The sequence below is a fragment of the Diadema setosum genome, chromosome 1 (assembly GCF_964275005.1).
Source record: "Diadema setosum chromosome 1, eeDiaSeto1, whole genome shotgun sequence".
Classification (NCBI taxonomy): Eukaryota; Metazoa; Echinodermata; class Echinoidea; order Diadematoida; family Diadematidae; genus Diadema; species Diadema setosum.
The window spans coordinates 46,136,978-46,151,863 of NC_092685.1; the positions used below are offsets into that span (position 1 = coordinate 46,136,978).

At 43.9% G+C, this 14,886-nt stretch overlaps 1 protein-coding gene across 1 annotated transcript; it reads right to left on the reverse strand.

The window, feature by feature from the left end:
• Window positions 1-4,030: 4,030 nt before the first annotated feature.
• LOC140239773 (uncharacterized) lies at window positions 4,031-5,002 on the reverse strand. The gene has a single exon (XM_072319629.1). The coding sequence runs from the start codon at window positions 5,000-5,002 to the stop codon at window positions 4,031-4,033; it is 972 nt and encodes a 323-aa protein (XP_072175730.1).
• Window positions 5,003-14,886: the final 9,884 nt, after the last annotated feature.

Below are 14,886 nucleotides of genomic sequence, written 5' to 3' on the forward strand. Positions count from 1 at the left end.
AAATTAGGACTATGTACCAAAAATATGTGGGCCATTTTCGATTTTATCAAGCTATAATAATAACGGATTTAAATGTGATTTTTTTTTTTCACACACTTGCATTGCATATCGCACTGAATTTCAACTCTGACGGCCCGTATAGAAATTTGGTGAATATATGAAGAGCTTAATTGCTTCCAAAAGGCGTTAAATTCATTATTTTTCAATGGATTTAGCGCCTTCTGGAAGCAAGCTCTTCATATTCTCAACACATGTAATATCAATTAAGGACCAATTCTCTAAAAACAAAACAAAACAAAACAAAACAAAGCAAAACAAGACAAAAAAACCTTACGATCCCTCATATTGGTTCAAATGACGCCATCAAAATTTCAAAATGGTTTAAAACGCACGCAAAACAATTTCTGGCTCATTTCTCTAAATACAGACTGAGCGCTGCTGCAAGTGTGTATTAAAGCGTTTGCGAAGGATTATAGTACGTGGTGGTACGCCATGTTTTGCTTCGTCATCGACTGACGTCATCGACCGAAAGGTTCCGCTAATGTTATAAGTCATTGGTTCGGAGGCCGTGCGGCTGTCGGTTCTTTCGCTATATACACGACGGGAAGATCGAGAGGGCGCGGAAGCAATCAGCTGTGACGGTCCCCGCACTCGGACTCCCGTCCCCACTTCTAAGCAGTTTCGCTTCTCTGTGTGGACGGAGCCGTAGCAACGTGAATACTGATTGGCTGGCTGCTAAACCGTGTCCAACATAGGAAGGGAAGTTTTTTTCGGATTTGAGCACGCTTAGAAGCAAATCTTTGCACACAGCACGCTCAACTAGCGGCCGCGTCGTGCTTACGAAAGCTGCCTGGCAGTGGCAGCATGGCAGCATGCAGGACGTTGAAAGTGTGCCATTATGGCCAGAGCCTCTGAATTCAGCCCGTATGGAGGCTGAGCAGGCTGTCTCCCCGTCCCCGTCAAAAAAAAAAAAATGTTCCCAGAAGGACTCAAAATCAATCTTCTATCACTTAGAATCTACTTCCAATATATCGAAAGGGTCTACCAAGAGACTTACCTGCCTCTTGTCGACGGTCCTGGTCTCCTAACACGTTACTCAGACAGATCGAGGGAACCCATCTGGCTACCACCGCATCGACCGCATGTAGCGCGACACGAAGCACGGCAACAAAGGAGAGATTCTTGTTTCTTCTCCCTCTATTAAATACCCAAAACATAGTTTTCGGATGGGCTAAAAATCCCAACATTTTTATCGCTCAAAAATTACTTCAAACAAAACGAAAGGGTTTACCAAGAGACTTAGGCCTACCTTGCTGACGCGAGTTGCCAGGATGCTAGGTTGTTTTGGAGTGTTTTGAGATCAAAAGTGTAGAGTAATTTCGATTGCAGTACACGATTTTTTATTCCAGAAGAGCCCTTCCCGTTAACCGCACGTTCAGCATATCGTGGGAATTGATAGAAAGTAACGTCATGATCGATCGTACCCTTGCAATCGCATTTTTCCAAAAGATGCACGCGATTCACTTTGTGTTTGTGGAAGATCGATGAATATCGCTCTAGCCCTATTTGCCAATCACCGATGATGGACAGTGAAGAATTACGAAGCACGAATGGGTAAGCTCTGAGATTTCGGACCTCTCGCGAGCCTTTTCGGTTAATAATTCCTATTTTTGTCGTTGCCCTACTGAAATCGTGTCACACGGTCAGCGTTTTTTTTTCACAAATTTCCAATGCATACGTGTACATTGCAGAGCAAAAATTGACAGTTCAGCTGTGGCATAATATACTGGAGCTACTGTATGTTTGGCTTTAACACCTTGCTGGAAAGAGGCAGGGCCATGGGAAATTCCACCGTAGCTATCAAGCATACAACAGGTCTGTGATAGCTAATAGGTAGACCCTACTATTACAAAAAGTAACAAATACAAAAGAATGCAAATTCAATGGTAACAACTTCGTGTCAGTGAGAATGAGTCATACAGAAGCAATTCAAGTCTATATAGGGAATACAAATGGCTATAACTTATGTGTACTGTTTGTAAACTACAGTGATAATTAATCTGTTTATACACTAAAACTACACGACAAAAAATCTCTTCAATTTGTCCAGCAAGGGTTAGAAACCAGAATAGATACTATACACGAGTACACAATTAAAATTTGGGATAGGATAAATAAATGGAAATCACGGTAACGGGCGCACGCGCAGCCACCACCACCACCAATAAAATTAAATAAAGTAAAATAAAAATGGATAAAAGTGGCATTACACAGTATGGCGATATACTGGTTAATTTCCACAATATTCCTTACGTATATACATCTGTAATACAATTACATGCGTTACATATTACTTTCCATACAAGCGGTTAAACAATAAGAATAAACGTACAAAGCTTGACTGTTTTGCAACAGATATGAATATACCAACATAACATCAGTAAAGAATAAACCAAGGAGGTCCGACACGTAGAGGTATACTGCGCTAAACAGTCCAACATATGCTCGTGAAAGAATTAAAAAGAAAAGGAAGGAGAGAGAAAAAATAGACAGACCAGGGAGGTGGGACAATACATGTATACATACATTGCCTACCGTGCAAAGTTTGTCCGTGAAATGATATGTTTGCCTCCGCCGCTATTTCCCACAGGGCCGTGATTTGGATCAGTCGATAGCGCGTCCGCCTCACAGTCGAAATGATCCTGAAGCGATATCCGAGTCTAGCTGAGCAAAGCTGTGTCTAATCATACCGCCCCTTTTATAGTGATAGACGAGTGATGCATACTTAAAACAGAACTTCTGTCTTTTGTCATAGCAATTCATCAACAGCGCTGTGAAAAAGCATGTAACTTCTCTGCGGCACGAAGCATGGGTATAATGGAGAGATTCTTGTTTCTTCCTCTTTTCTGACACCATCCTGCTTGTACATACAGCGGCAGCGTCATGGGAAATTCCAGAGTAGCAGTCACACATAGAACAATAGGTAGGCCCTATATGATAACTGAGTGTTATTACACAAAAGAACAATCAAGAGAGAGAGAGAGAGAGAGAGAGAAACACACCACGTATGTTCTTATTTGTCCTTGAGATGTTCTGCCTCCGCCGCTATTTCCTACCGGGCGTAGAAAGAGAGAGAGAGAGAGAGAGAGAAGAGAGAGCGTGGGGGACCAGGAGAGAGGAGGTAACAGAAACCTACCGATACTACTCTTGCCAAATCAACTCGACGTACACACCACGTTGATACACTGGCCAGCATGCAATGTTTGTCCTAGTGAAGTTTAGCCTCCGCCGAAACTGCCAACCGTCCCCAGTTTGTCCGGGTGACGAGTTGTGCCTTCACTGCTATTTCATTGTCGACCGCGCACGATATTTGTCCTTGAGATGTTCTGCCTCCGCCGCTATTTCATAACGGGCAGTGATTTGGCTCACAATTTAAGACAGAGAGAGAGAGAGAAGAGAGAGAGCGTGGGAGACCAGGAGAGAGGAGGTAACAGAAACCTCCCGATACTACTCTTGCCAAATCAACTCGGCGTACACACCACGTTTGATACACTAGCTGGCCAGCATGCAATGTTTGTCCCCGTGAAGTTCAGCCTCCGCCGAAACTGCCCATCGTTCCAAGTGTGCCCGGGTGACGATTGAGTTGTGCCTTCGCTGCTATTGTCCACCGCGCACAATATCTGTCCTCGAGATGTTCTTATTTGTCCTTGAGATGTTCTGCCTCCGCCGCTATTTCCTACCGGACTGTGATTTGGTTCAGTCGGTAGCGCGCCTGCCTCCACATCGAAATGATCCTGGTCTGACATCCCGAGTCCAGCTGGGCAATGTTTTGTGTCACCATACCGACCTTTCTAGTAAGATGTGCAAAGTTTGTTATTGAGAAGACTTGCTTCCACTGCTATTGCCTACCGTGCAAAGATTGTCTTGATAAGTTATGCCCCCACCGCTACTGCATACAATGCAAAGTTTATCTACAATCATGTCTTACGTTCTAGTGAAACGATAGAGAGACGAGCACGTTCGATTAGAATTAATTGACGGGATACAGGTCTGTGGCAATCTGTGTCCACAAATGAAAGAATGGACTTGCCGAAAAGCGCTGCGCCCACATGAACTCCGTTAGATAGTCGCCTATCATTGCTCTGTTGCTCGGACCTTGCATTGCTTTGAACTTTGCCTTCGCTCTCTGCCACATTGACTCGACTCTGTTGGTGGTCACACCGGTGTTCGGGTCGACGAAGTTGAACGTATGGTTTACAACACCGTGTTGATATTGTTGGGGCAAGTTTGGTAAGTTGTTATATGCACTCCACATATCGGTCCACACAATGCTGCCGGGTGCTACCCATTGCTGGATGATGGGAAGCAGGGTAGCCGCGTCTCGCTGCTGGACCTCGACCAGAAAACCTATCTTGCGGGCGGGTTCGTAACCCCCGAGGACCCACTTTTCTGGTACTAAGCGTCCAACGTTGTATTTCCTTTTCGCAAACAGAGACTCATCAATCTCTACTACTACACCCGGTCCTCCGATCTGTTGCGGGTGGTTCTGGAAATACTGGACGCAGACATCTCGAAAAAACTGCATCCAGTCAACCGTCGTTTTGTTCGAGCAGACGCCGACTTCCTTCATCACTGTGTCCTGAGACATCCCTCGGGCACGACCGCAGTTTGTTGACCATATGTACGAAAGGGCAACTACCTGCCAGAGTTTAAGTTGGCTCCTCTCAAAGAAGCTGCCCTTTCTAATGTTCACCGTCTTCCGACAGCCTTGGGTTTGGCAACGCCACGTGACACCATCAATCCTGTTGTAGGGTCTTTCCTCACAACATGGTTGGCCACAGGCGGGACAGTCCATTCTTGTGGCAAGTAGTCCATGGTCCCGACACCAGCGAACCATGGCGTCGACGTCAAACTTGAATCGATGGCCAATCTCGGTGAGAGTGATTCTCTCAAACTCTGCCTGGTTAGGCAAATTTCGGCCCAGAGGTTGAGCAGCAGCCATCATATCAATGACAATATAAATCGAAGTGAAGCCCTTGATGTCTGATCAAGAAATGATCTGCCATTGCTATTCTTGAGGCTTTTATATGGAGGTGTGTGTGTTGTGTGTATGTGTGTGTGTGGGGGGGGGGGTAATTTCTTCGATATACAGTCAAACCTGCCTTAGCGGCCACCTGTCTATAGGTCTATGGGTTTGACTGTATTTTGGACTTTTTTTTTCATTCCATTGTCTCAGGATGAGGAGGTGAGATACTGTGGTAATTCTACTGTAAATATCGTCTTGAACGACGTGCACTGAAAATCGAAATGGGTGATAACACCGCGGACGCAGCGAGTGGACTACAGCCATTTGGACCCGCTCTGATACGAGAAGGGCGTCCTCGTCCACACAATCGAAAAGTTCATATTGCTTACAGGGCAAAGTAAATTTGTCCTTGAGAAGTTCTGTCTAGGTCGCTATTGCCTGCCGTGGAAATACTATCCTTGAAAAGATCTACCTCTGTAGCTACTGCCTACGTACCGTAAAGCAACATATTCCCAGAATCACCAGCACCAGAACGGAGGACAAGATGTAGTAGTTTACATTGATGAATGGACTCGCCCGCCCCTCCCTCCCCCCCCCCCAAAAAAAAAAAGGTAATGGGGAGTTACGAACCCTCTCGCAATACAGGCTTTCTGATCGGGGTCCAGCAGCGAAACGCGTTTTTCATTTGTGCCACAGATTGCCAGTCTTACATCCCGCCTGTTAATCTGATCTACCGGCTCCTCTTCCTATCGTTTCAATTTTTCGTTATGACTTTCGTTACTATAGTACAGAAGATGTTAATCAACGTGGTACACTAAAGCGCTTGCAAAAGATCATTGTATACTCGGATACGCCCTCGCTTGGCTTCTCTGGAGCGGAGCGACGGATGGGTTCGCTCTGCTACATGTATATGGTTTCAGGTTTTGATGCCGTGCGGCTGTCAGTAGGGGTTACGGGAGGGCAGAATGCGGACGCACAAGGAGCCAATCGCTGCGCCATGGCGAAAGTCACTGTGTTCGGCCCGTATGGAATCTAGCGGGCTGCCTCCCCGTGAGTCTGTGTTATATTGAACTTGGCATGTTTCATATGACTGTTCAAATGCAGTTACGCCATTGTTCTGCTTCGCTGGAACGGAGGCCTTACTATTATTGGTCGATGCGGTATAGCAGCTGGCCAATAAGTGACGTTAGTGACGGATGGGTTCGCTCTGCTATTGTTCTGAGCAGGGAGGCCATGGCGAGAGTCACTGTGTTCAGCGGGCTGCCTCCCCGTCCCCGTTGGGTGTAGCTTCATGTCGACTGCCCTGGTCCTTACTGGTACCCGTTGACAACTAACATTACTAAGTGGTCCTTACTGTGGTACCAGTTGACAACTGGTATTTACAACTGGTCCTAACTGGTACCAGTTGATATGTCTGGCCAACTGGACTTATAACTGGTACCAATTGACAACCAGTATTTCAACTGGTCTTACTGGTACCAGTTGACAACAGGTATATCCAACTGGTACCAGTTGCTCTTTCAACTGGATTTTTAACTGGACTGTGCTCAGCCCGCATGGAAGCTAAGCGGGCTGCCTCCCCGTCCCCGTTGGTGTAGCTTCATGTCAACTGCCGTACCCTCCGAACGACTGACTCAGAAAAGTGGCAGCGCGAACCCATTCGACGGGAACATAACTGGCGCAGTAACACCAGGGAGGTGGAAGAGAGACCACCTCCCTGGTACCACCTGGCACCTGCAAGCGCATCGCCTCTCGCGGACCCCGCTCCATCGCATGCATGATCATCGTGGAGATTAGAAGTTGTTTGTACGATGCGTGGTTTAAAACGAGAGGTTTACATTTCGGACAAGAGGTGTGTAAGCGCTCGCTCGCAAATGCAAACTGAGCGCTGCATGCAGATGAGAGTCTGTATTTATAGCACTTGCAAATATATTGATCTGCAGCTCCTCCATTGTTCCGATTCGTTGGAGCGGAGACCGTGATATTATTACTCGATGCGGTATAGCAGCTAGCCAATCAGTGACGTTACAGACCGATGGTTTCGCTCTGCTTTTGTTCTGAGTCAGTGGTTCGGAGACCGTCCTGCGGCTGTCGGCATGAGTGGTGTCTATGGATTTAGGACGTACAAACAGGAGCACGGAAACAATCGGTGCGCCATGGCGAGAGTTACTGTGCTCAGCCCATATGGAAGCTCAGCGGGCTGCCTCCCCGTCCCCGGGGACGGGGATGCGGTATAGCAGCTAGCCAATCAGTGACGTTACAGACCGATGGTTTCGCTCTGCTTTTGTTCTGAGTCAGTGGTTCGGAGACCGTCCTGCGGCTGTCGGCATGAGTGGTGTCTATGGATTTAGGACGTACAAACAGGAGCACGGAAACAATCGGTGCGCCATGGCGAGAGTTACTGTGCTCAGCCCATATGGAAGCTCAGCGGGCTGCCTCCCCGTCCCCGTTGGGCGTAGCTTCATGTCGACTGCCCTGGTCCTTACTGGTACCAGTTGATATGTCTGGCCAACTGGACTTATAACTGGTACCAATTGACAACCAGTATTTCAACTGGTCTTACTGGTACCAGTTGACAACAGGTATATCCAACTGGTACCAGTTGCTCTTTCAACTGGATTTTTAACTGAACTGTGCTCAGCCCGCATGGAAGCTAAGCGGACTGCCTCCCCGTCCCCGTTGGCGTAGCTTCATGTCAACTGCCGTATCCTCCGAACGACTGACTCAGAAAAGTGGCAGCGCGAACCCATTCGACGGGAACATAACTGGCGCAGTACCACCAGGGAGGTGGAAGAGAGACCACCTCCCTGGTACCACCTGGCACCTGCAAGCGCATCGCCACTCACGGACCCCGCTCCATCGCATGCATGATCATCGTGGAGAGTAGAAGTTGTTTGTACGATGCGTGGTTTAAAATGACAGGTTTACATTTCGGACAAGAGGTGTGTAAGCGCTCGCTCGCAAATGCAAACTGAGCGCTGCATGCAGATGAGAGTCTGTATTTATAGCACTTGCAAATATATTGATCTGCAGCTCCTCCATTGTTCCGATTCGCTGGAGCGGAGACCGTGATATTATTACTCGATGCGGTATAGCAGCTAGCCAATCAGTGACGTTACAGACCGATGGTTTCGCTCTGCTTTTGTTCTGAGTCAGTGGTTCGGAGACCGTCCTGCGGCTGTCGGCATGAGTGGTGTCTATGGATTTAGGACGTACAAACAGGAGCACGGAAACAATCGGTGCGCCATGGCGAGAGTTACTGTGCTCAGCCCGTATGGAAGCTCAGCGGGCTGCCTCCCCGTCCCCGTTGGGCGTAGCTTCATGTCGACTGCCCTGGTCCTTACTGGTACCAGTTGACAACTAACATTTCTAAGTGGTCCTTACTGTGGTACCAGTTGACAACTGGTATTTGCAACTGGTCCTAACTGGTACCAGTTGATATGTCTGGCCAACTGGACTTATAACTGGTACCAATTGACAACCAGTATTTCAACTGGTCTTACTGGTACCAGTTGACAACAGGTATATCCAACTGGTACCAGTTGCTCTTTCAACTGGATTTTTAACTGGACTGTGCTCAGCCCGCATGGAAGCTAAGCGGGCTGCCTCCCCGTCCCCGTTGGTGTAGCTTCATGTCAACTGCCGTACCCTCCGAACGACTGACTCAGAAAAGTGGCAGCGCGAACCCATTCGACGCGAACATAACTGGCGCAGTACCACCAGGGAGGTGGAAGAGAGACCACCTCCCTGGTACCACCTGGCACCTGCAAGCGCATCGCCTTTCGCGGACCCCGCTCCATCGCATGCATGATCATCGTGGAGAGTAGAAGTTTTCTATTCTATTCTATTGTTGTATTTAATGGGGATCTATCTATTGACAATTTTCCCCACAGTGTGCGTATTCTTTATATAAAATCATGTGCTGTTAATGAAGATGGGTGGATTGTTAGATGAAATGGGGGATGTAGCGATATGTGTTGGGTTCATAAATAACTGATAGGTTGGTTCATTTTATATATTGAAAATGTTATTCATAACAATGTATATATGGGTTCATGTTATATGAAGTTGTCTTTACGATGCGTGGTTTAAAACGAGAGGTTTACATTTCGGACAAGAGGTGTGCAAGTAAGCCTTCGCTCGCAAATGCAAACTAAGCGCTGCATTGTTGTTGTTCGTGTTTATTGGCGCTTTTCAATCAATCTGACTACTAGTATCTGCGCCACGTCTTCTCCATACTATGCGGAGTCCATGAAAGAGTCTATGAGCTCAGTTCGATTGATCACGTCACGCTCACTCTGTTCTAGGTTTCGGCTTACTTGTCAAGTGGCAGTGTGTGAGATCAATTTCCCTCCATGCCGTATGTGCAGTGTATCTATATACAAATATATATGAATATATTCTTTTTTCCCCATCTACTTAAAAGAACTATCATCATAAACTGTGTATATTTTAACAAAACGTATGAGCACACAAAGTGTGCGTATTGCTAATAAATGCTAACAATATTAATAATCAATCTTTATTACATCATTTATAAACGCTTTGTATTTTTTTAAATACACACACAAAGCCCTAAAATTGTCGTCTATACTAACCTTCATTCTTTTTCTAATATTCAATGCATCTATTTTCATCATTTTCTTTTACATTAATTTTCTTTCATTTTTTATCGTTTACATTCCAATAATTAATGTTCTAGATTGTTTCTAACACTTGGCATGAATCACATAATCCATTTTCGTGACAATTAATATCGTAAAGACAATAATTCAGCCTACATTTTCCCAGACGAATTTGATGCACTAACACTTCTTCCTTTCTACTCATTCCTTGTAACTGTATTCCCTTAGATATCTGCGATTGTATTCTGAAGAAATCTCTTCCTCTCTCAAATGTTTCCCATTCTGTTTGCCTGATATCTTAATACTACGACACCAGAATATTATATTTGGTTAATTCTTGTCTCGTATGAGCAATATCAACATCTATATTTTCTTTAAAAGACCCCCTTTTTGCTAAATTATCAGCTATTTCATTACCTTTCACTCCTCTATGAGAGGGTATCCATTCAAAATATACATCTATATCCTGCAATTGTAAACATTCCAATTTCTCTAAAATTTCTCTGCATGCTGAGAGTCTGTATTTTATAGCACTTGCAAATAATTGATCTGCAGCTCCTCAATTGTTCCGATTCGCTGGAGCGGAGACCGTGATATTATTGGTCGATGCGGTATAGCAGCTAGCCAATCAGTGACGTTACAAACAGATGGGTTAGCTCTGCTATTGTTCTGAGTCACTGGTTCGGAGACCGTGCTGCAGCTGTCGTTGTTGTTAAGGCGTGTATCACTCAGAATTGAGTAGTACATGTATTTACGCTGTCGGTAGGAGTGGCGGCAGTGTGGATACCGTTGTTGTTATTTTAGTTTAAAGGCGTGTATCATTCAGTTATGAATATTTACGCCGTATAAGGACGTAATAAACAAATTAGTAAGGACGTGTAAAGAGTAGTCTGGCTTCTAGACCCTCTGTTCATACTATTTTGACATACAGGATATTGACGCACTCAACGTCGAAAACTGGGGTAGGTTTAGGTGGATTGTTCTTTGCCTTCGGCAAAGGCGGCGACTTCGTCGTCACCGCGGAGTCCAGTTCGCAGAGGGTCTGGAAACCAGACTATATAAAGAGGAGCATGGAAACAATCGGTGCGCCATTACATGGCGAGAGTGACTGTTTTCAGCCCACGTGGAAGCTGAACAGGCTGCCTTCCCGTCCCCGTTGGTTGTAGCTTCTTGTCGACTGCCCTGGCCTCCGACCCATGCACTGACTCAGAATACGTGGACACAGTCGCCACAGCGTTACATCCCGTCAGTTAAATAAATCTAAATTGCCTCCCCCCCCCCCCTTGCTATCGCTTCTATTCGTCATAAATTCTATTTCTATAGTAAACAGAAGATATTTATGAACGTGGGAACCAGATGAGAGAAATTCATGTTAATCTATTGTCTCATGATGCGTGGTATAAAACGAGAGGGTTACAACGTTTCAGTCGCAAGTTCTGCTGCTACTAACCTTCGCCCTGCAATATAGACTAAACCCTACTGTAAGTGTGTAAAAGAGCGTATGTAAAAGATCATTCAATGCTAGGTAATACTCAGTACGCCATCTCTTGATAACTTTGGTTCAATCTCACAGGGTGTAAAGTTAACAAATCCAAAAGCGAGGGTATTTTCCTAGGTTCCCCCAAAAATACTGACAGACCTTTTCAGGATCAAGGTCTCACATAATGGAATAATCCCTCATTCACTATTTTCGGGATTAAATTTTCATTAAAATCTTCCTCAGCTTTTTGACTTAAATTTTACTTCCAAATTACTCATGATTGAACAGTGTTTAAATTGTTGGAGGTCAAGAGGTTTGTCATTGATTGGGAAAATTACAGTAATTAAGTCTCTGATTCTTCCTCAGTTTCTTTTCTTTTTCCACTTTGTGTTTAAAGATTCCAGAATCTTTCTTTTAAAAATTGGATCATCTTTTTTTTTCTTCAAATTTATATGGAATGTTGGTAATGACGGAGTAAAACGCTCCTTCTTATGCAACGATTATTCTTTAAATGGTATTAGAATGGTGGATACTAGATCTTTTTCACAAGCTCAGAAAGTGGTGTGGTCCAAACGCCTGCTTGACAATTCTGTTGATAGAGATAGGAAAATAATAGAGCTTTCAAATTTGTCAAATTTTAATATTCACCCATTAATTCTTTCTAAATCCAGTGCCCCAGAGTGTATTTTGAAGAAATTGACTTGTGAGCTTGGTGAAACGTTGAGAGCATGGTATGTGTTTAGAAACAAATTGAAACCACAATTGAACTTATATCACCCTCACTCCTCAGACTGTCTGTGGTTCAATGAAGATGTCCGTTTGAAATACATATATATATACATATATATATATATATATATATATATATATTACCCAGTGTGGTACGAAAAAGGTATTTGTTTTGTAAGGGATCTGATAACTCGCAATAGGTTCGATGAGGTTTTTTCTTTTTTTTTAATTAGTATTATACTTGAGTATGATATACCAATTTCTGACAGACGCAATTATTATTTCTTATTGAAAGCTATATCCTTGTCTTGGTTAGATCTCCCAGATACTGAAGATATATATATGACATTTGTAAGAGAAATCTTGTAAATACAACAAATGTGCCAAGATATGCATATGCCATTATTAAGGATGTGGTCACACCAGATAAGAAAATGGAGAAGTGGAGCAATTTACTCAACGTAGAGGTAACAGGTCAAGAATGGTCAGTGATTCATAAAAATAATTTTAGAAGTACCTGTGAAACTCAGCTGAGATCTTTCTATTTCAAAGTCTTAAAGCCATTGCAACAAAAGATTTCTGTTCAAAATCAAGAAAAGGGATTGTTAATTATGTGACTTTTGTAACAAGGAATCAGAATCTATTCACCACCTTTTAGCCATGTGCACAGTGGTCAATCCCCTTTGGAAACGTCTCACTTATTTCATCAAAATCAAAAAGAACTGTAATCTTTACAGTGTTGGAAGGCTGTTTGGCTGTAGTGATAATGCGAAACTTTATCCTGTAGGCCCCCTATTAATTTCTGTCCTCTGTGTACCAGGTTCTAAATCTATAGATGTAAATATAAAACATTCTCTTGATCATTAATTGATATCTTTTATTCGCATGAAAAACAAATCAGAACATCAAAAATTGCTTCTAAAAATGGTAAGATATGCTTACATTTTAAAAAGTTTGTGTTTCAGATTTAGTTCGACCAGACGCTATATACAGCACTGTTGTTATTCAATAAAAACATTTTAAAAATGGTTATGCAGGCTTGCAGGACATTCTGAGCATGGGCTTAAATCCGGGGGAGGGGGATGGGGGATGCATCCCACTTCCACCCCCCCCCCCCCCGCACTCTTGGAGGGGAGGGGGTGGGCTGTACAAACATTCCCCTCGAAATAAATATAAAAAAAAATCGGATGAAAAAGAAATGTAACTGTATTAATTTCGGCATACTGCATGGCGTTTGATCGCACGCCCGAATAGTGAGAGCTGAACAGAGCGTAACAGTATCTTTTAGGATTTGTATACATAATCTTCTCAAGCGCTAGGTCGCTTCGCTCTCTTGCAAGTAATCGACTTAAAGTATGGTTAAGATGTTGAAACGTACCATACTACGGGTCCATCTACAAATTACCTGCGGAAAACAAAACAAAACAACAACATGGCCGGCGGAACGGGGGGGGGGGGGGGGGGGGCTCGGGCCCACCACTTTTTGTGCACCATACAAAGGAATACATAAGATGTCATCACTTTGGGCCCCCACTTTTTTTTAACCCGGAAGTACGTAAGTGGCACTAAAAAGAAATAGATAGAGATCTTGAAGTGTGAGCGCGGTAAGGTTTTTTTTTTTTTTTTCCGAGCAAGGTATGACGACTCGGGATATGGACACACCAGGTATGATCAGGGACGATGATCCTACGGAGGCAAAAGGGCAGTTGCCCTCCTCCCCATGAAAATGTTGGGGGCGAACATAGGCCTATTATCATTTTGCCCCCATAAAACGCGAGATGAGGAAAATGCTCGAACTTTTTTGATGGAAAATTGTCCAAATATTCCACCAGAAGTATGCACCATATCGTTGAATTGCAATCATACATACATAAGTTTATTATGCAAAAGCTTCCACTCTCGGCCCCTTTCCATAGACTTTTTACACTTGTTAGATTGACAAGTTTCCGAATATTTTATCAAAAAGTGTGCACCAGATCTTCCATTTACCAAATGGAAAAGTTCCCTCTTATGGAAGGGGCATATTCCATCAAAAATGTGTATACAATGATCAATCCTAAAAATGCATTACCTCTCTTGTCTTGGAGGGGTTGGAGGATACAGAGACATGTGTGTGTGTGTGTGCGTGTATAGCGTGTGCGTATGCGTGTGTGTGTGTGTGTGTGTGTGTGAGTGTGTGTGTGTGTGTGTGTGTGTGTGTGTGTGTGTGTGTGTGTGTGTGTAGGCTCATGGAACATTACATCACAACTTTATTCCCTCATGTTTTTGATGGGTATTGAAACCAAATTACGGGGTACACCAACCGAGGTTGAATTTAGGCTTATTCCACTGATCAATGTGTTTTTATAGTCGAGAGTGTGAGTGTTTGTTTGTGTGAGTTTTTGTGTATCAGAAAGATTAAGTCTGCTATAGTATGAGCTCCAAATTTCATTAGGCCATACTAGATGCCAACAGACTCAGAAAGCACCCACTCCTTCACTCGCCCACGGTCGGTCGTTCACATACCACCCGTGGCTAAGCCCTGTGACGTAGGCACGCCATATTTGTCCATCGCTTGCCTAGTCTCCCGCACGCTTCCACTGATAACAATCGCAGCTTCGGAAAATTTTGCTTAAACAGTAAGCTCCTTTTGGCAGGATTTATACATCTACTCCAAAGTACACATTGCGTCCGTTTTAGTATATAAAAATAATGAACCATCACATACAATTTGGATTTTAATTAGTGCGGGTAGATTCTATGATTGCGTTGGATCAGTATCATTAGTTGTGTTCACATACAACAATGAGGGGAGAGAAATGGCGCCTCTTTATGTTTCACCACATAATAAGTATTTAATGCGATATCTTTGATCGAATTATAGAAGCTCTGTTTTCCCATAGTAATAAACAAAGAAAATAACTTCCAAACCAATTGATTTTACACATAGGCCTATTTGGCATGACAACGAAGATGGTGATGTTCACTACACAACAAATGCAGAAAAGGGGCGTCATTATATAAATTGATCGGTATGTGCTCGTTAT